The sequence below is a fragment of the Castor canadensis genome, chromosome 7, assembly GCF_047511655.1.
Source record: "Castor canadensis chromosome 7, mCasCan1.hap1v2, whole genome shotgun sequence".
Classification (NCBI taxonomy): Eukaryota; Metazoa; Chordata; class Mammalia; order Rodentia; family Castoridae; genus Castor; species Castor canadensis.
In genome coordinates this window covers 45,858,257-45,881,660 of record NC_133392.1, presented here as the reverse complement: position 1 = coordinate 45,881,660, position 23,404 = coordinate 45,858,257, and the positions used below count along the sequence as shown (strand labels likewise).

The window sequence follows — 23,404 nt, the reverse complement described above, 5'->3', positions numbered from 1 at the left end:
TTGTTTTCTCTCAGTGCTCGAAATACCTCACTCCATGCCCTTCTTGCTTTTAAGATTTCTGTTAAGAAACATTCTGTTATTTTGATGGGTTTACCTTTATAGGTTATTTTTTTGTTTCTCACAGCTTTCAATATTCTTTTTCTGTTCTCTGTGCTTGTTGTTTTAATGAGAATATGCCATGGGGTGGTTCTATTTTGGTCAAGTCTGTTTGGTGTCCTGGAGGTTTCTTTTATCTAAATGGGCAACTTTTTCTGAAAATTTGGGAGATTTTCTATTATTAGTTTGTTGAATATATTGCATATTCCTTTGGCTTGCACCTCTTCTCCTTCTTTGATGCTCATGATTCTCAGGTTTGGTCTTTAGTTGAAGTCACAGAGTTCTTGCATATTCCTTTCACAGCTCTTGAGTCTTTTGTCTAAGAGTTTTTCTGTTGTTTCTTTAATCTCTATTTTGTCTTCAAGCCCTGAGATTCTGTCTTCCACTTGTTCTAGTCTTCTGGAATGACCTTCTACTGTTATTTTTATTTGATTAAAGGGACTTCTTGTTTCTAAGATTTCTGTTTGATTCTTTTTTTCTGAGGTTTTTCATACTTTGTTCAATTCCTCTTTCATATCTTGTGCTGTCTTCTTTATTTCATATATCTTTCCTTTTACAATCTCCTTTGTTTAATTTTGGAGTTTGTTGAAGCCCTTGTTGAGTTCATTTAGGTGTCTCTGTGTCTTTTTCAAGTTCTTTAATTGAGGTGTCTTTATATTGCTTGACTTCATCTTGTACATCCTGTTTAATCATTTCTTGTAGCTTCTCCATGAATATCTCAATTACCTCATACATGAGTTCCTCTTTGAGAGAATTTTGTGGACATAATTGAGCTCATTGGTGATATTTATCATTGTTCTTGGGGTCAGGAACTGGGTGTTCATTTTCTTCATTTCCCACTAAATCCTCTACTGAATTGTTCTTTTGAGTTCTGGAATTTCCTTGCCTTCTTCTTCTCCCCATGCTTCTAATTAGTGCTGTGCTCCTATGTTATTGATTGGCTATATGGCTGTTTTAGTCACTTGTTTTCTTTCCCTTGGTTTAATTATTGTGTTGTGACTGGCTTAGTTGTTAGCTAGGTTGATGTGGTGTTTCTTTCCCTGACCTGAAAGTGTAAATTAGCAATAACACATTCACAGGTACAATTTCCAGAACAGTTGTTTACATATTATAGAGAGAACCCCTTGGTGATAATATCTATAAACAGTGGGAATTGGCAGTGTAATGGTTGTTTGTGCAGAGATAGAAACTTGAGTCATTTGAAAAGGTGGCACTAGAATGCAGGGGTAGAAAGGGGAAGATGGAGTGAATGGGAGAAGAGTTTTGGGAGCTATAGGGTTTGGGGACCCTTGTGTGTGTTAGAGTATAGTTCATCTGTTGTAGTAGGGTGCTTGTGTCAGTGTTTGCAGAAGGATGGGGGGTGTGTATTGTTGGTACAGTAGGTTGATCAGAAGGTGGTAAGTGTGGAGTTGGGAAGGGTAGCAAGGTGACAGGTAGGAGAAGGTGAGGAGAGGGAGGTGAAGTCAGGGAGAGAGAGTAGATGAAAAGGGGTAGAAGAATAATTGGAGGGAGAACAATGGAGTGTAGCACAAGAAAAGGAGAGAACATAAAGGGGGGGTAAGAAGAGAGATAAAAAATAGTAATTGTAAAATTAGAAATACTAAATTAAAAAAGGGGAAAAACTAAGAGAAAAAAGAAATAAAAACCACCACCACCAACAAAATCTATGATCATTTCAGCAAACATTCTAACTCTTATTCCTGTGGTGCCCAATGCATATTACTGGGGGATTTCTTGGTGTCCCTGTCTCTTCTCAAGGTTGGTATTCTGGGCTGTGTAGGGAAAGATGTTGATCCTCTTGTCAGATGGATTGGGGTGGAGTTGGCTGGAGGATTTTTTTTTTTTTGTCCTGCTTTTCTTGGTCTGATGGACTGTCTGTTGCAGGCTGGACTCTGCAGGGATCTCATCAGACAGCTGCCTGGTGAGCAGTATTTGGTTCCTTCTGTTCACAGGGCAGATTTCAATTGGAACCTGATTACTCACTACCAGATTGTGCAACATGGTCTGATCTGTTGTTATTTTTACCAGGCAGCAACTGACTTGCTCTACAGGGCAACTCTGGCTGGTCAGCTCCTCTGCCAGCATGGTGGGGCAATTCAGTTTTATTCACCACCCACAGTCCCAGGATATTAGCCTAGTGATCCTTCATGCCCAGTTTGGCTTGTTGCCCCACCCCTCACTCTCAGCCTTTGTTCCTCACCTTGGCCCTACTCCCTGAGTTCAGTTCCTTGCCCCACCCCTGTTCTCTGAGATTGGTTCAGCATTCCACCCCATACCCACTGTCAGTGGTAGATTACAATTCACTGTCTGTGTGTTTAAGCTTTGTTGGAAGAGGGATGCAGTCTGCCTGTGAGCTCTGTTGGATTATGTTCCAGGGGGGAACAGTGTGATCTGCGGCATTCACCTGTTAGGGTTACAGATTTACGCACGCAGCTTTGAAACCTGGCCATCAGGGAGAAATGGAAGGTGGTGTTTTTAAAAGTAGACACTTGCTGTGATTAGCTTCAGCTTGGCAGGACAGAGTTAGGCTTTCCACAGGTTAGGGGTCCAGTATGTCACAGGGTTCAGTGCTGTTGGATGTTCTATCTTCTAATTTTGCCAAAAAAAAAAAAAGAAGAAGAAGGAAAACAAAGAAACAAAAGGGAGAAAGAGCCAGAGGGGATTTCCCAGGGTAGACATGCTGGGATTTCCCTGGCTGTTAAGTTCAATTAAAAGGTGTTTTAAGGGTCAATACTTGATTTTTATGTGTACCCTATGTGTTGGCAGTTATTTAATTGGCCAAAAAGAATCAGAAGTCCCCAAATATAGCTCCCTCCTCTTGAAGTGGTTTCTAAAATCAAGTAGCTCAGGAATACTGATTCCTTCTCCTATCCACCATCTTGGATCTTCCTATGCTAAATAATATAATGATGAAAACTGTAAGTAGAACTAAATTTTAAAAAGAGTTAAGGTTTAGGAGGTTTGTTTTCCCAAACCTGTCAGATAGTCTTTAAATTAATTAATTACTTTATCTAGACATCGTCTTGCTATGTAGGCGAGGCTAGGCGCTAGGCGTAACCTGAGATCCTCTTGCCTCAACCTCTTAAATTCTAAGATTACAAATATGTACTATAAGTCCCACTCTTAAATTTAAATTTTTAAAATAGACTACATGTCATGAAACCAAGTGATAACATATATATATATATATACTGGAAAAGTAAGATAAATTAAAACAAAAAATTAATACAGACTCAGTCTGCTTTACAAACTTGGTGTTCTTAAAATATTATTTTCATTCTTAGGTCAAATGATGTGTGTGGTTAAATATGTTAAAATAAAAGTAATCCTTCAGTAGTGTTTTATTTGCATTTCTAAGTATTCTAGTACTTTAATGATAAAACTTTTCAAAATTGAAAGTTTAATCCCTGATAAGCCTTGAATTGTTGTAATAGCACAACAAAAATTTTCTATTTATATGCTTTTGCTTCACTGTCAGCAAAAAATATGGCATTCAATAAAAGAACATCAATAAACATACTTTCTTAAGAAGTAAATTTATTCCTTCAATAAATATTTCCTAATTATATTTTACATGCAAGGCAATAGCCAATAAAACTTATGAGATGCAAGAAAATTGTCTGGCTGTTCAAAAACTTATAGCCAATTTACACAAGCTACAAAGTGATCAGTGCCTTTAATAGCACACCAAGTGGCAAGAAAGAAGAGTCAGTCAGCTACAAAGTACTCATAGAGTATGTTCAAAACATAAGAACAATAGTGAATCTTGATTGAGATTATTTGTGGTATCCTGAGTTCATAGCCAACCTCCTCAGCGTATCCCACATTCCCAATTTTACAGATGAAGATTAAGACCTAGACAGTTATTTGTCCAAACTTTAATAACTAATTGGTAGAAATTAGCTCACATCTGTGTACTTTTGATGTTCATATCTGAGCCACAGTAATATGCTTCAACAAACAATTCAGCCAAATATTTTTAGCACTCTCTGGACATGATACTATAATCCAAAACATTAACACAAACAGATGTGAAATAGAGACATATTACTTTATTGTGTAATAGTAAATGCCATTTTAAAAATATATATACATAAAATACACAGCTAGGCACATATAAATGGAGGTATACTCCCTAGTAGGGTCAGCAAAATCTTTAGAAAAGTAGCTGTTTGAGCTGAGTTTTGATTACATTATTCACCATTAGGCATATTTTGTGTGTTTTTATGCCATATTGTAGTACAGGAATGAATATCATTTGTCTAGTGAACAAGAGACATTTCATTTCAGGTAGAAGAAATGATACGGTCAAAGAATTTAAAACCTGATAGTTTGTAAATTATTAGAAGAAATGTAAGTAATACAGGTTTAGGCAGAGCTTAAATGAAGTGAATGTAAGACAAGAATTTGGAAAATAGTAAACTAGTATCAAACTGACAATAGTTCATGGATTTGATTTACCATTCATTTTCTGGTAAGGTAGAGTTGCTGGGGTAAAAATGAGTCAGGGTGAGATCCTGGAATTGGGTAGAGTAAGCTTGGAACAAAGTGTCATAACTGAGAAATATTGTTAAGAGTTAGAATGCAGAATGCTTTCTGATAGACTGGAAATGGAGAGAGAGAGGATGGTGGAACTAATCAGATGAAGAGAATACCAGGATTCATACTTTAATAAAAATATGATGATACCCTTACTATTTAAGTAAAATGCAGAAAATGCAGAAAGAAGACCAAATATGGTATAATGAGAAGGATGTGGAGTGACAGGGGAGTTATGAAGAAGATGAATATGGTTTGGAATGATGGAATATAACCTAAGAAATAACCAGGGAACTAGAAATAATGAAAGTGTCATTTAATTTGCTTTAAATGTTGAAGGATGTATAACTATTTCAAATGGTATAACATTCTTCGACAGCTTAAAAATAGGTAAACTTTTAGTAGGTGTGGGGGTGCACACTTGTACTCTAACACTTGAGAGACAGAGGTATGTAGATCTTGAGTCTGTGGCCAACCTGGGTTACATTAGCAAGACTGTGTGTCAATAAAAACCAATAATTATATAGGTAAGATTACAATTAAATTGATATTTTTGATTCAAAAATCAACAAACATGTTTTCTTTCTCAAATCAAAAGTTCAAATTGTTTTCTTTTGCATATTGGACAACTTATTTCTTTTTTATCTGGATGAAAAGCAAGAGAAAATGGTTAGAGTTCATTTGAAAGCATCTTGGAAAGATTTATAGTTGGTTCTTTTATTTGCAGTAATGAGGAAGAGAACGAAACTATCACTTATGGGGTAATAATGTTTACTTTCCAGAATGTTTTATAAAGAAAGGAAAATAAATTAAAAAATGCTTCAATTACATACAAAGAAATTTTGGTTTGTTTCTTACTCCTATGCCTTGTATAATATAGGATATTACAGTATTTACATTAAAGTTTGTTTTACTTCATGTCAGTTTCTTTAATTATTCAAATAGATGCTATCCTGTGATTTTTGGCACCACCCTTTATGAGTAAACGTTGAAAATTTCTAACCTATAAGGGTTATGCAATTTAAAATGTGATTGACATGCCCCTACAGACTTTTATTACACTGTTGTTTCTATACTGAGTTATATTTTATGCTTTAAATATCTCAGAGTAATATTAGACTTTTATTTAAACTATGCAAATAATAAACATATACACTAAAAGTTGGAATTATTGCTATTGCACTATGACAGTTTTTAAAATTTTCTTACACAAAATCAAACACTGAGTTTTCTTATTTAAAATATTTCTTCTCTTTTGTCTTTGCAGAAATTTTGAATAGCCTTACAAATAGATCAATCTAGTTGATAATTCCTTATTCATATTTTACCATATGCTAGGCATATTGCCATCAATAGCTTTAAAAGGAAGGTTTCCTTGTGGTTTCTAAAACTATAAGAGCGAAGTTAAAGTAGTTCTAAAGAAGTCAAACTCTGTTCTCTTTACCCCTTGCAAACACAGCTTGACACACTGACATTAGTAGGTAGATCAGCGAAGTCTGAGGGGGTTTTTTTGACCCTACATTCTAAAACAGTTTCTGTACAGGAAAGTAAGTCTTTAGTGCCATTAAATGAAAAAAAAATGCCTAATTGAGAAACTAAACTAAGCATTATTGGATTTTAATGGGTTTGAAAATTCTTAGGACATTAATAATTATTCCACTAATATTTCTGCATCCATAGTATTCATTTAGGTAACAGAGAACAGTTACTGAGGCTGTTAGAAAACTAGTGGTCTCACCTACTCCCCTGTATGACACAGGCAATTATTTACTGATTTTCTCTTAATGTTGGGCACCTGTGTGCATTAAAAATTCCAGATGAGGGTAAAAATTCCAGAAATGGGTAAGTGGTTGCCTGTACCTAAGTTTTCATTTAAAGTAAATCACAGCAGGTATAATTACAATACCCATTTTTTGGCTTTTGTTCTTTTAAACAACTCTAGATCCAACTTTCCTGACATTTTTTCCACTAAGAGAAACTCATCAATGCCAATAAATCCAGTTTTCAGGATCACCTGTCTCAGATACTAATGACTATGTCATGAACCCAATATAAAATTTTGATTATGAAGAAGCAGACAGAATAAGTAAAAATGGCATTAATACCTTTAGTAATTTGATTTATTCACAGTTTCACTGATGCATCAATTTTAATTTTTAAGCATTAATTTATCCATGATTGTTAGATTTCCCCTAATTACCATCTAATAAGTGATGAACTAGACATGATTTTTACTTATTTATGCATTTAGACTAATCTCTATTCCCCAGTTTTAAGAAAGCAATAATGGTTATATTTGTAATAGTTTATAATTTTTAAAAACTATAATGACATACTGCTTTAATCCAATCTTAATTTCAATGTTGACATTTCATACTAATAGCTTCCTTTTAAACAAGTTCTTCTGAGTCACACAGAATGAATCAGGGGTAATGGTAAATATGGTTGAAATTTTAAAATATCATTTCTTTCCCTTCCTCCTTTTGAAAAACCAGAAAGGTAAACTTCTATGTGAAAATAAATTAACAATAAATTAAACTATAAATAAATTTTGGCTTATGTCTTCCAATTACTTCCACTGTTTGTTTAGCCTTGCCTCTTTTTTTTTCATTTATTCATATGTGCATACATTGGACTGTTTCTCCCCCCTACCACCCACCCCCATCTTCTCACCCTCAGCCTCCCAGAGAATCTGTTCTGACTTTATCTCTAATTTTGTTGAAGAGAGAGTATAAGCAATAATAAGAAAGACAAAGCATTTTTGCTAGTTGAGATAAGGATAGCTATATAGAGAGATTCCTAGTATTGCTTCCATGTACAAATGTGTTACATCACCAAGTGATTTATCTCTAACTCACCTTTTCACTAGCTCCTGATCCCCTTCTCATATTAACCTCTGCCACTTTAAGGTTTCTGTATTAGTTCCTGTACAGTCGGGACATCAAATACTATTATGTTTTGGGTTTCTTACCTATCCCCATACCTCCCGTGTGTGCTCTCCCCTTATCATGTGACCCAAGTTTGACCACATTGCTGTATTTTCCCCAGATCTAAAGACCACATATGAGGGAAAACCAATGACTTTTGGTTTTCTGAGCCTGGTGAACCTCACTCAGAATTATGTTCTCCAGTTTCATCCATTTACTTGTGAATGATAAAATTTCATTCTTCTTCATGGCTGAGTAAAATTCTATTGTGTATAAATACCACATTTTCTTAATCCATTTGTCAGTAGTGGGACATCTTGACTGTTTCTATAACTTGGCTATTTTAAATAGCACTGCAATAAACATGGATGTACAGGTTACTCTGGAGTAACCTGTGCTGCATTCCTTTGGGTATATCCCCAGGACTGGGATTGCTGGATCATATGGCAGATCTATGTTTAGATTTTTAAGAAGCCTCCAAATTTTTTCCAGAGTGGTTGTACTAGTTTGCATTCCCACCAGCAGTGTACGAGGATTCCTTTTTCCCCACATCCTCACCAACATCTGTTGGTGGTGGTGTTTTTAATGATGGCTATTCTAACAGAGGTGAGGTAGAATCTTAGTGTGGTTTTGATTTTCATTTCCTTTAAGGCTAGAGATGGTGAGCATTTTTTCATGTGTTTTTTGGCCATTTGAATTTCTTCTTTTGAGAAAGTTCTGTTTAGTTCAGTTGCCCATTTATTTTTTGGTTTGTTGATTTTGGGAGAGTTTAATTTTTTGAGTTCCCTGTATATTCTGGTTATCAGTCCTTTGTCTTATGTACAACTAGCAAATATTTTCTCCCACTCTGTGGGTGGTCTCTTCAGTTCAGGGACCATTTCTTTTGTCATGTAGAAGCTTTTTAGTTTTATGAAGTCTCATTTGTCCATACTTTCTCTTAGTTGTTGAGCTACTGGGGTTCTATTGAGGAAGTCCTTGCCTATACCTATTACTTCCAGAGTGTTTCCTGCTCTTTTCTGTATCAACTTCAGAGTTTCAGGTCTGATACTAAGGTCCTTGATCCATTTTGAGTTGATACTAACACAGGGTGATAAACATGGATCTAGTTTCAGTTTTTTGCAGAAGGATAACCACTTTCCCCAACAACATTTGTTGAAGAGGCTGTCTTTTCTCCACCATGTATTTTTAGCACTTTTGTCAAAAATAAAGTGGGCATAGTTGTGTGGATTCATATCTGGGTCCTTAATTCTGTTCCACTGGTCTTCATGGCTGTTTTTGTGCCACATGCTGTTTGGAATATAGTTTGAAGTAGGCATTGTTCTTTTTGCTGAGTATTGCCTTGGCTATTCATGGTTTCTTGTGTTTCCAAATGAATTTTAGGGTAAATTTTTCAGTCTCCATGATGAATGTCATTGGGATTTTGATGGGAATTGCATTAAATATGTAGATTGCTTTTGGTAATGTAGTCATGTTTACTATGTTTATTCTACCAATCCATGAGCACAGGAGATCGCTCCACCTTCTGTAGTCTTCCTCAATCTCTTTCTTCAGAAGTTTGTAATTCTCCTTGTAGAGGTCATTCATATCCTTTGTTAAGTTTACTCCTAGGTATTTGATTTTTTTTTTGAGGCTATTGTAAATGGAATTGTTTCCATATATTCCTTCTTAGTTTGTTCATTATTGGTGTATAGAAAAGCTAATGATTTTTGTAAGTTGATTTTGTATCCTGCCACCTTGCTGTAGTTGTTTATGATATTTAGGAGTTTTGGGGTAGAGTTTTTTGGGTCTTTAAGGTATAGGATCATATCATCTGCAAATAGGGAAATTTTGACAGTTTCTTTGCCTATTTGTATTCCTTTTATTTCTTCTTCTTGCCTAATTGCTCTAGCTAGGAATTCCAGTACTGTAATGAATAGGAGTGGGGATAGAGGGCATCCTTGTCTAGTTCCTGATTTTAGAGGGACTGGTTTCAGTGTTTCACCATTAAGTAGGATGTTTAGCCTTTTCTTTTATGGGAAATGTTGAATTTTATTTATTGTAATCATAGCTATAATAAAAACATCTGGTCCTTAATATTTTATTTTGATTTACTTCTTTTTCTTTTCTTTTTGTGGTACTAGGGTTTGAATGCAGGGTCTACACCTTGAGCCAACCCACCAGCCCTTTTTTGCAAAGGGTTTTTTTGAGGTAGGGTCTTGTGAATTATTTGCCCAGGCTAGCTTTGAACCTTGATACTCATGATCTTTGTCTCCTGAGTAGCTAGGATTAGCATGAGCTACCAGCACATGCCAATTGTACAATCTTTTTTTTAATTTTTTTAATTTTGGCAGTACTGGGTTTTGAACTCGGGGCTTTACACTTACTAGGCAGGCAATCTACAACTTGAGCAACTCCACCAGCCAATGAAATACTTTTTTCTCACTCCATTTGTCTACAATATATTTGAGAAGTATATTGTCTATTTCTATTAAATAAGAGTAAGATTAGAAATATTAACATACATGTTATATCTAAGATATCAATATCCCTTCATCCTGAATGATATTTAGAGTATTAGAACATTTAATTCCAAGTCACTCCTCTTTCAAGTTATATATTATTGCATTTTGGATGTTTTTCTCTTTTTCAAATCTTTTTGGATCACACATAACATGGGTGCTATAAAAACCCATGTTTAGATATATCTACACAAAGATGAACATTTAAATTGCTATTGCCATTTTTTTCTTGTAAATTTTAGCTCAGCCATCTGGAATCACATTACTTTCACTTTAAGTGCACAATTGAGAATTATCTATGGAGTTCTTTCTGTATCAAACTCTCAAACTTTGAAAAATGTGTTTCAAAAAGACATTTTCTTTTGACCTAAAATTTGTAATTGACATTTACTTTCTTCCTGAAGTTGAAGTTTCTTTTTTTTAAATAACTATCATTTTCTTTTAAAATGATAATTAATATAATGGTGTGTGAATAAAGGTTACAGACTTCCCTTCCAGAAGTCAACTCTCAGTCTACTCTTTTTAAGAACTTCGAAAACTCTGGAAGTTCCTGAGATTGTGTTAAAGAATATTCTGTAGTTCTGTACTTTTTATACAATTTGTTCTTTCCAGGTGTAATTTATTTACCTGTTTGAAAGTTATGAGCTTCTCAAATCTACAGATAGACATCTTTAATCAGTTCTGGGAATTCTGTTCTGTTTCCATTTCCCTCTTTCTGAAATTCTGATTAGATATTTGTCAAATATTTTCATTCTAAACTCCAGATCTCAATTTTTTTATGTTTTCAACTTTGTTGCCTGGGATAACTTATTTCTTTTTTCCTCTTGCATATTTTTAAAATTTTCTTTACTGTTTTCTGGGTGGGTGTACATTGTGGCATTTACCAAAGTTCTTACTAGATAACTTCTTTTGCCCTGTCATTCACTAATGCCCCAGTCAGCTCTACTTAATCTGCTAAGAATCCCACATCTGAATTTTTAAAATATTTTATTTTTCACTTTTAAAACATACATTTTACTTATCTTCAAGTACTTTCATTCTTTATTTGTATTTTTAAAGATCTTTGTTGTTAACTGAAATAGTGTAAACATTTATTTCAAAATTATTTTCTACTTATTCAAATATCTAAAGTCATTGAGTATGATTTTTTACTCAACATATTCATAATACTTGGTTTCATATTTGACTTTCTTTACTCTAACTCTTAATCTTTCTGAAATTTTATTTGTTAGAATTTTTTATGCATGGTTGACAGGTGAGATTAATGAAAAAGTTATTTCTCTATTAGGAGGCTTGTCAATTTTCACTCAGAAATGACTGTCCTTAAATTCTCAGAGTATGGTTTGTCCAATAATCCAGGTAGAGTTCAGAACTAGGGCACTTTATAAATTCAGAATATTACTATTTCTTCTCGAATCGGACAAATTGATGGTTATGAATAAGGTCTGCAAACTTATATGAGGGCATGTGCTTAGTTATAGAATCAAGGAGCTTTTGTTCCAACTGCACTCAATGTCAAGGGTTAAGCCTAATAATTTTCTTTGCAATTTTGGGGTGGTGGTGACAGCAGTAGCCAGGAAAAAAAAGAGGTTAATTTATTTTTCACACTTACAGTGAGAAAGTGGCTTTCTGGGAGAAAAATCTTATGAGATTCACTTCTATGAAAGGACCTTGGACTTTGCCACCTGTTCTCTAGTCGCCCAAGAATAGACAAATTAAATTCAAGGTCACTCAGTTTATTAAAAAAAAGAAAAAAAAGGAAAGACAACCACCATATTAAGATATCTGTATTTTTGTCTTCACTTGTTCTTTCAGGGTGCTACAACACAATACCATAGATTAAGTGGCATATATACAAAATAAATTCATTTCCAATCAGTCTGAAGACTGAGAATTTAAAAATCAAGGCAACAAAATAGTTAAGGCTGGCTTCTTGGTGTTTTTGTACTGTTTTTTGTAGTGTCCTCCCATGGCAGGAGGTGGTAAAGGAACTCTCTGGTACCTCCTTATGTCAATAGAGACAAGGAGTAGTTTCTTGGTCTCACTGAAGAGATAATTCAATGGCAAACATATTAAGGAGTTCTAACAGAGCAAGACTTTTTAAAGCAAAAGTCAAATTTATAAACATGAGGTTGAAAGTACATGCCATAGGAAATTGAGGTCAGGTAGCTTGACCAACCCTTCAAGTATACCAAGCTCTGAGATCTTAGGGATTTTCATGGATAAGGCTTAATAATTATACTAAGAGCTGGTACATAATTATTAAAGTTTCTGAGAAATGGTAGGGCAATTCCCAGAAATGGGGGAATCTTCAAATATCATCTCATTGGGATTTTGATTTAGACATATAAATTTTGAGGTCACATAAGGACTTAGGCTATAGCATGTAATTTTTAAACTGCATATTTATTGTTTTCTTTACATATCCTTACTGCACCTGGGAAGAATTCCTATGATGGCTTATTCTTCACTTGCCATTATTTCACTTGGATTTTATTCCTGGTGTTTAGTTTGATATATTTAATACAGTGTTTCTGGGTTCAAATTCTAGAATGCCTGCCATAAAAGTACAGTATTACAGAGATGAGTGTTGGTAGGGAGGCAACAGGTTCATTCAGAGTGAGCTCTGAAGGATAGAGGTTATTTTTTGTCTTCCCAGGTTCATGGGCATGAAGTGGTTTTATGACAAGTCAGTGAGGCTGCAGACTGGAATGGTATCTTTCTCCTGAGATTTCAACCTCCTGAGACTAGTTACTATGAAGTGTGTTGCAAATATCATATGGTTTCTATGAATCCAAAGAAAGCTTTCGTAGTTAACATCTAGATATGACTTCTTTTCAGCCACAGGATTAGGGAGAGGTGGAAGGGCAAAAGAGATAGGGAGAAAAGGACAATTTCAATAGAACCCTTGTTACAATTGTAGTTTTCCAGTGAGACTTACCTAACTGTGTTATCAGTCAACTGCTAACATAAGTGATTATGAATCACTTACTAATCTCTCTTTGCCTCCATTTCTTTAGCTTGGAAATAATAATAGAAATTTCTCAATGCAAAGGTTGTAATAGATAATTAAATAATATAAAATGTTTTTACCTAGCACCTGGAAAATTGTTCAATATTAGGAGACAGAAGCAGCAGCAGCAGCAAATACTATAAAAGAGCCACTGTAGTGGTTCATCAAAGACTGAGCTCACCCTTAATGTCTGATTTCAGTAGATTCAATGGCATGAGAGAGGCAGAGGTCTGGCTGCATTTAAGGAATGATTGTGAAGTAAGAAATTAGAGACAGTGATTATAGTGGAAATTTCTGAGAAATGTGAAAAATAGGCATAGCAGTTGTGAGGGTAGTATCAGAAGTATATACAGAGTAAAAGTTTTGTTTTGTTATAATGAGAGTGACATATATTTTGTAGTCTTCAAAGGAAAAGGTTAAAATGACAAAGACAAATAGAACACTACCGAAGAGACAGGAGTGACTCAGATCAAGGCATAAGTGCCTTTATGAGACAGAGCTCTGTTGATTGTAGCTCAGGGATCTGAAGAAAGTGGATGAGGGGTGGGAGTAAGTGCAGATACAGATATATTTTTAGTTATGTGATGAGAAGCTGAGAAATCTCACACTTGATAACTGAAAATTTCATGTAAGTTAGAGCTTCCTCATCTTCAAAGGAGACTAAAAACATGTGAACATTAAAGTGTTCATAAAAGTCACAGTTGACTTCAGAGATTGTGGACTTTTATTAACACTAGTGTGACTGATTACTTAATTTCTGCACTATTTAGTCACAAGGAGTAAATTGTTGATTACATTGATCCAAGACAAAAAGGTCCATGTGTGGAAGGACAAAATAATGAGAACAATGTAACCAGCTGTGACTTCTATGATAGAGCAGAAAGGGACAGGAACTCTGAAGAAATGGATGTCAAGAGGGAATACAGGGAACTTAAAATTCACTATTAATAAAAAAAGGAACCTAGTCACAAGTCCACAAATTCAAGCCCCAATACTGCCAAAAAAAGAGAGGAGAGGACTATCTGAATATAAATGATGGAAGTTGTGATCAGGAAATTATAACTAAAGTAGACATAATTTATTTAAAATCTTGTATTATTTTTCATTATTGCTGAAAATATACTTTGAAAAATTATAAAAAAATATATATATATATTTCTTAGTTTACATGACTAATTCTACATCCAAAGTTTTGCATTCAAAAATTATTTGTTTCAGGAAAGACACGTTACACAAAGCAATTTGGTCATTTAATTTGAGACAAAGCTATTTTGTAGTTATAATTTAATAAATTAGTAATATGATAATGAGAAATTGTTTATTGAAATTGAAAATTAATCACTTGGAACTGTGTAAAGTAGCTTAATGTACCAATCACTATGATTTTATGGTAACCATCTTTTCACTTTTAGATGTGGATGTAATGTTAGATTGCATTTATTTTAATATAGAAAATCTCAAAAATGGATTAAAACAATTCAGACATAAAATGGAATATATTCTATGATTCTATCAATATAAAGTTTAAAAAGTAGAAAAAACTAATCAGTGATACAGGTCAGAAGAGTAGTTTCCCTGAGGGAGGTGGGTGTAACTAGAAAGGCATGAAATATCTTCTGGAATGCTAGTAGTGTTTTGTTTCTTGATGCACATTCTGCTCACATAGATGTATATTTTGCAAAATTTTATTGATTTGTACACTTATAACTTGTACATTTTTTGTGATGGGTGTTATGCCTCAATAAAGTTCATAATGACAATAAATAGTTCCAGGAGAGATTCCTATATTAATCAGAAAGTTTACTATAAACCAAGTATTTGACTGATTTGGCATTAATCCTAAATTTCCTCTTGCTATGTAAGGAAAATATCTCAGATTACTTGATTTAGATTCTGATTTTAATTTTAGTTGGCAATGTGCTTTTAATTTTGTATGCTATCCTTATGGTTTAATACATAAAAAGAGAAATTTTTTTTTTCCTTTAAATGAGAATGTGACCTAATGCTCAACTCTCATTACCATGACTTCAGTGCCAAACCGAACTCTGGAATGATGTAAACCATTCAGACCACATTGAGGTAGAACTTGCCCTCTTCTAAATCTAAATATTTAACTCTTTAGAAAATTCATAGACTATTTGATCCTGAAGAAAAATATCCAGCTTATTTAGCTTAATAGGATTATCCTGAAATGTCTTAAATGGTCTGAATAGGTATAGAATTTGAAACTAATTTTATGTTGATCCTCAATACACATTTGCTGTAATTTACTACTGTCAGTTTTATGCTTAAACTTATAGCTTATTATGTAGCATTTGGTTATTTAAATTTAATTCAAATTAATTCAAATTAAAATTTTAGTTCCTTAGTGACATTAGCCTCATTATGGATATTCAATGGTCACGTCTGGCTATTGTGTATGGTAAGGTACTAAGTACCATCCCAGAAAGTTCTGTAGGACAGCAGTATTTTAAAAAGTAAACAAATACACATCTTGGGGAGATTTTTCTTATTCTTATTAGCATATCTTAATTGTATGACATAATGAGTTTCATTATGACATTTCCGTACATGCATATAAAGTACTTTGATCATATTAACTTCCTATATATTCTTTCTTATCCTCCTTCCCTATGTGTATGCTTATACATATATCTACGTATATACATACACACACATATATGTTATACATATATCTATGTATATACATACACACGCATATATATATTATACATATAGATACATAACATATCCATTAACCCATTGATGACTACCTTGGCTGATTTCATGATTCCATACCTTGGCTATTATGAATACTACAGTAATAACATAGATATTCAGGTATCCTCAGCTTAGGTGACTTTAATTCTTTTGTATATACACCCAGAATTAATATAGCTGGCTCACATAATAGTACTATTTTAATTTTTGGTGGACCCTCCATACTGATTTCTATATAGGGTGGAGTAATTTACATACCCACCAGCTGTGTATAAAGACTTCTTTCTTCCACACCTGCTGTGTTGTCACCAGTGTTTGTTGTTCTTTGTTTTCTTGAAGATAAACATTCTGATTTGAGATGGAATCTCAATGCAATTTTTTTGTTGTTTTTTGGTGGAAATGGAGTTTGAAGTCAGAGCCTTGCATTTACTAGGCAGGTGATCTTTCATGTAAACCCATTTCCCTGTCACTTTTGACTTTAGTTATTTTCCACATAGCTTCTCCAGTTTTTGTCCAGGGCTGGCCTCAGACCACAGTTCTCTTACTTATGCCACATGTGTTCTGGGATCACAAGTATTCACCACCATGTCCAGAGTATTTGCTCAAGTAGCACTTTGCTAACTTTTTGCCTTCTCTGGCTTCAAACCATGATTCTTCTGACCTCTATTTCCTGAGCAGTTGGGATTACAGGCATTAGTCACTGTAGCCAGCTCAGTGTAGTTTTGATTTGCACTTCCCTGATTGCTAAGGATGTTGAAGTTTTTTAATGTAATTGTGGAAATTAATTCCCTGTCAGATGAATAGTTGGCTATGATTTTCTCCCATTCGGCAGGCTATCTCTTCTCTCTGTTGATTATTTCTTTTGCTTTGCAGAGCATTTAATTTGACGCAATCACATTAGTCAGTTGTTGGTTTTATTCTCCGATCTTTTGGAGTCTTGTTCAGAAAGCGATGTCTATGCTTATATCTTGAAGTGTTTCCCCTATGTTTTCTTCTTATAGTTTCATTTCAGGTCTTACGTTAAGATCCTTGATTCAGCTTTAATTGGGTTTTTACAAGATGAGAGATAGGGATCTAGTTTTAGTCATCTACATGTAGATATCCAGCTTTTGCACCACCAATTGTTAAAGAGTATTTTTTCCAATATATGTCTTTTGTAACTTTGTGAAGAATCAATAATTATAGCTGAATGGGTTTATTTCTCAGTTTTTTATTCCATTTCTCTACATATCTGATTTGGTTTTTTCTTATTAAATTAGATTTTTTTATACAATTCTTATGTCAATGGCAAATCGTAAATGCTTAACACATGATATTTAATAATAACAGTGATAAAAATACAAATATTTATGTAATAAAATAATGACAATAAGAAATGAAAATTTATAACTTATATCTATTATCATGGATAATGTACATATATCCTTCTATAAATACACTAATATCTCCTCTCCTCCATTTCTTTTTCAAGTATTTCACAATGAATTAGTTTACAATTAATATTCTCAAAACTTTCCTTGAAGTAGAAGCTATAGAATCTGCTCAATATTTTGTGCTCAGAGCCATATTTAGAAAGAAATGTAAACAATTTTAAGTAAAATGTTTCCACTTTTTAAATTCTAAATGGAAAGAAACTTTAATCTGTAGATCTTAATTATCTACCAACATTGAAAATAATCTGATTAATCAAGATACAGGATAATGAAAGGGGAAATTGGTTAATCTTATAACCTTCTTTAATTATATTATATTAATTGATTATGATCTCTTTATGCATCTCTAAATGTGCTTATTAAAACTCTGAACTACACCTTGCCTTATTGTCATTTAAGATAATTTAATAAAATATTTTGGGGGAGGGTCCAAGATGGTAGTGTTGATAGGGAATCAGAAATCTTAAGCTTCATAACTCTAGAAACAACCATGAGACATTAGAGCTACATTTGGGTAATTCTGATTGCTTCTATCCAAAGTAATAAACACCATCATATTAGATGTACATAAAATTCAAAGACTGTCCCTTAAATCAGCCTTTAATTGCACCTAACAGACTCAAAAATCCCATGTGGCACACCCAGCAAGGTGTATCACACCCTGGGGAAAAAAGCACACTGGCAACATCTTTTTTTTTGTCCCCAACAAACAGAAGATAGTGCATCAATCAGAATCAAACTCTGTGACATCTTGAACCTCTAACCTATGGAAAGCCTCCCTACATCATGCCATTTCTCCTGCCAGCCAGTGCCAAAACTAATTATGTGAGTCTGCAGAATAAACAGGCCAAGGAAAGAAAGAGAATATCAACCTAGATAACAACCAAGTCAGTCAGAACAAAAAAATTAAATCAAGGGAAAGAAAACAGATGATTAAAAACACCAGTGATCCTATCAAGAACATAGTTGCACAGCACCAAGTGGACACTATAAAAAAAGAGATATATGAATTAAAGATGACAACACAAAATATAAAAAAGTGTTGAATAAAGATAAATAAAACCTCAGAAAAAAGAATCAAGCAGAAATCCTGGAAATAAAAAATTCCCTTTAGTCAAACAAAAAAACACAATAGAAGGCAACTCCAGAAGACTATAACAAGTAGAAGACAGATCCTCAGAGTACAAATAAAATAGGAATTAAAGAAAAAACAGAAGAAATCTTAGTCAAACAACTCAAGAGCTGTGAAAGGAATATGCAAGAACTCATCAACTCCATCAAAAGACCAACCTGAGAATCATGGACATTGAAGAAGGAGAAGAGGTGCAAGCCAAAGGAATATATAATATATTAAATAGATTAATAGCACAAAATTTCCCAAATCTAGAGAAAATTTTGCCCATTCAACTAAAGGAAGCTTCCAAGACACCAAACAGACTTGACCAAAATAAAATCTTCCCATAGCATATTATCATTAATAAACAAGCATAGAGAAGAGTGAAAGAACATTGAAGGCTGCAAAAGAGAAAAAAACAAAATATAAAGTAAACCCATAAAACCCAGCAGATTTCTCAATGGTAACCTTAAAAGCAATAAGGGCATGGAGTGAGGTATTTCAGGCACTAAATGAAAATAATTTCAGCCCTAGGATACTCTACCCAGCAAAACGACATTCAAAATTGATGAAGCAATAAAAATCTTCCAAGATAAACAGAAACTAAAACAATATATGAGCACCAAGCAACAACTACAGAAGAATCCACAGGAATTCTGTACACAAAAGATGAAAGCAAACAAAACCATGAAGGACAGGAAGTATCAAACTACAAGAGAAGAAAAGACAAGCAATCAGAGAATCGCATTGCTTTGGCTGCACACTCTCAAATCCTTAAACAACAAAAGACAAGTAAATGGCAGGAATCACCATACACCTATCAATATTAACACTGAATGTCAATGGACTCAACTTCCCCATCAAAGACATCATTTGGCAAGCTGAATTAAAAAGGAAGATCCAACAAACTGTTTGGTTACAACAGACCCATCTTATTGACAAAAATAAACACTGGCTTAGGGTAAAAGGCTGAAAGAGATTTACCAAACCAATGGCCTTTGAAAAAAAGTAGGAGTAGCAAAACTTATATCAGACAAAGTAGACATCAAACTTAAATTAATCAAATGAGATAAAGAGGGACACTACATGCTAATAAAAGGGGCAATGCATCAAAAGGAAATAACAATTATCAACCTATATGCACCCAATGTAAGGGCACCCAATTTCATTAAACATACACGAAAGGACCTAAAAGCACTTACAGACTCCAACACAGTAGTAGTGGGAGAATTTAATATCCCTCTATCACCTAAAGATAGGTCATCCAAACAAAAAGATCAACAAAGAAATCCTGAAACTAAATGACATCAAAGATCAAATGGACCTAATTGATGTCTACAGAATATTACATCCAACAACAGCACAATATACATTGTTCTTAGCATCCCATGGAACTTTCTCCAAAACAGATCATATCTTAGGACACAAAGCAAGCCTCAGCAAATATAAGAAAACAGAAATAACCTCCTGCATTCTGTCTGATAACAATGCAATGTTGAGTAGAACTCAACAACAGAAGAAAATACACAAATAAATGAAGACTGAACAACACATTGCTCAATGATCAGTGAGTCATAGAAGAAATAAGAGAGGAAATCTGAAGTTTCCTGTAAGTTAATGAAAATGAAAACAGTACCTACCAGAACTTATGGGACACAGCAAAGGCAGTCTTAAGAGGAAAGTTTGTAGCCATGAGTGCATACATTAAAAGGACAGAACAATTGTAAATAAATGACCTAACGCTACATCGTAAACTCCTAGAAAAACAAGAACAAGCAAAACCAAAAACAAGCAGAAGGATAAAAATAATAAAAATAAGGGCCAAAACTAATGAAATAGAGAACAAAATATCTGTACAAGGAATCAATGAAACAAAAAGCCGGTTCCTTGAAAAATAGAAAAGATTGAGAAGACACTGGCAAATTTGACTAAAATGAGGAGGGAAAAGACCCAAAGTAAGAAAATCAGAAACAATAAAGGGGAGATAAAAAAAAGCACCAAGGAAATCCAGAGAATCATAAGAGACTACTTTGAGAACCTATATTCCAATAAATTGGAAAATCTCAAAGAAAGAGACAAATTTCTAGATACTTAGGACCATTCAAAACTGAACCAAGAGGGTATTAATCACCTAAACAGATCTAAAACACATAATGAAATTGAAGCAGTAATAAAGAATCTCCAGGACCTGACAGATTTGCTGCTGAATTCTACCAGATCTGTAAAGAAGAACTAATACCAACACTCCTTAAACTTTTCCATGAAATAGAAAGGGAAGGAAAACTGCCCAACTCATTCTATGAAGCCACTGTTACACTCCTCCCAAAAACAGACAAGGACAAATAAAAAAAGGAGAACTAGAGACCAATCTCCTTGATGAACACTGATGTAAAAGTACTCAATAAAATAATGGCAAACTGAATTCAACAACATATCAGAAAGATCATTCACCATGACCAATTTGGCTTCATCCCAGGAGTGGAAGGATGGTTCAACATATGCAAATCAATAAATGTAATATAGCACATTAACAGAAGCAAAGAGAAAAAACCACTTGTTCATGTCAATAATGCAAAGAAAGCCTTTGATTAGATTAAACACCATTTCATGAAAACAAAGCTCTAAGGAAATTAGGAATAGAAGGAGTGTACCTCAACATTATAAAGGCTATATATGAGAAACCTATAGCCAACATCATATTTAATGGGGAAAAACTGTGACCATTTTCCCTAAAGTCAGGAGCAAGACAAGGGTGCCCACTCTCCCCAGTCTTATTCAACATAGTCCTGGAATTCCTAGCCAGAGTAATAAGGCAAGAAGAAGAAATAAAAGTAATACAAATAGGTAAAGAAGCAGTCAAAATATCACTATTTGCAGATGACATGATCCTATACCTCAAAGATTCAAAAAACTCCATTCAAAAACTTTTAGACACCATAAACAGCTTCAGCAATGTAGCAGGATACAAAATCAACCTACAAAAATTAGTAGCCTTTCTATACACCTACAATGAACAAATTGAGAAAGAATACAGGAAAACAATTCCATTTACAATAGCCTCAAAAAAAAAAAATCAAATATCTAGGAGTAAACTTAACAAAGGATGTAAATGAACTCTCTAAGGAGAACTACAACCACTGAAGAAAGATTTTGAGGAAGACTACAGAAGATGGAAAGATCTTCCATGCTCATGGATTGGTAGAATCAACATAGTAAAGATGGCTATACTACCAAAAGCAATCTACACATTCTACACAATTCCCATCAAAATCCCAGTGATATTCATCTCAGGGATTGAAAAATCTACCCTAAAATGCCCTCATACACTGCTGGTGGGAATGTGAGCTAGTACAACCACTTTGCATAACAATATGGAGGCTTCTTTAAAAACTAAACATAGATCTACCATATGATCCAGAAATACCATTCCTAGGGATATTCACAAAAGAATGTGAATCAGGTTATTGCAAAGGTACTTGCACACCCCTGTTTATTGCAGCACTATTCACAATAGCCAACCTATGGAAACAGCCAACATGCCCCACTACTGACGAATGGATTAAAAAAATGTGGTATTTATATGCGATGGAATTTTACTCAGCCTCAAGGAAGAATGAAATTTTGCCATTCACAAGTAAATGGATGGAACTGGAGAACATCATCTTAACTGAAGTTAACCAGTCTCAGAAAACCAAAAATCACATGTTCTCCCTCATATGCCAATTATAGACTCAAAACAAATGCAGTAATATTATTGGACATGGGTCACACAGTCAGGGGAGATCATGCACAGAAGGAATTGGGAAAGGGGTGGTAACCTAAAACTTGAATGTGATTGATGTGCTTACTGTAGAGAAGTGAATAAAAAAAATCTTAAATTGGCAGAGGTCACTATGTGAAGAGGAGTAGAAAGTAGCAAAAAGGTCTGATGAAACAATGTGGGTTGTAATACACTGTAAATGGAAGCAATGCTAGAAATCTCTCTGTATAGGTATCTTTATCCCAAATTAGCAAAAGCACTATGACTTTCTTATTATCTCTTATGTTTTCTCTTCAACAAAATTGAAGAACAAGAAGGAGGAACAGATTCTGCTCAGAACCAGGGTAGAGGTAGTAGAGGTGTCCCAAACAATGTATACACATGTGAATAAATGTTAAAACGAAAAGCCAAAAAAGTAAAAATAAAAATAAAATATTTTGTGTTCATCCTTTTTAGGCTATATGCTAGATAAAAACATAATCACATGATATGCCTATTACACTGTGACAATATTTAGACAAATAACAAATCCCAACTTTCAGCCAATTTTGATCACAGTCTATAGTTGAACTCATCAGACATATCAGATACTTTACTGATTTACTCCTTTGCTATGTCCTTTGTAGTCACTGCAATAGTCATTATCATTCTCACAGAAATTGTTCAGTAATGTGGACACAAATTCTATCTACACATGGATATTCAGAAAAATAGAATTTTTAAGAGGGTTTTATTCTGTTATTAGACAAAAAACAATAATCCTACAGATTGAAATAAATCTGTCAATGAAGGTTACTTTTTCCTGCTGATGTATAATCTCTATTTTTTCCTCCTAGGCTACTGATAAAGATACTGGCAATTATAGTGCCATGGCCTACAGACTCATAATACCACCAATTAAAGAGGGAAAAGAAGGATTTGTGGTGGAAACATATACAGGGCTCATCAAAACTGCTATGCTATTCCATAATATGAGGAGATCCTACTTCAAGTTTCAAGTTATTGCAACAGATGACTATGGGAAGGGATTGAGTGGAAAAGCAGACATACTTGTAAGTAAATAAAACTTCAGATAATAGAGGTACATACAGTACTAATCAGAGCTTACTGTTTCAAATCCACAGTACCTTTAAGATTAATTTTAAACAAGTTTTCTTAAATAGAAATATCATTAATTTTCATCCATATTTTAACATATAGTCTTTTATAATAAAAAAATGAAATTTTTATAGCAAATTTGTGTTCAAATAGATGTGATTTCTTTGTTTTTAGTAAACTTTCTATGGATTGAAAGGATGATCTT

General features: G+C 33.9%; 1 protein-coding gene across 7 annotated transcripts in view; it reads left to right on the top strand.

Annotated features, from left to right (window-relative positions):
- The window catches only part of Pcdh15 (protocadherin related 15), a 1,704,270-nt gene that overhangs the window by 1,616,358 nt on the left and 64,508 nt on the right, over positions 1-23,404 (top strand). For all 7 annotated transcript variants that reach the window (XM_074078885.1, XM_074078880.1, XM_074078883.1 and 4 more), the window contains one exon: positions 22,938-23,153. In XM_074078885.1, coding sequence (XP_073934986.1) covers positions 22,938-23,153 — 216 coding nt within the window. The remainder of the gene's footprint in view (positions 1-22,937; positions 23,154-23,404) is intronic.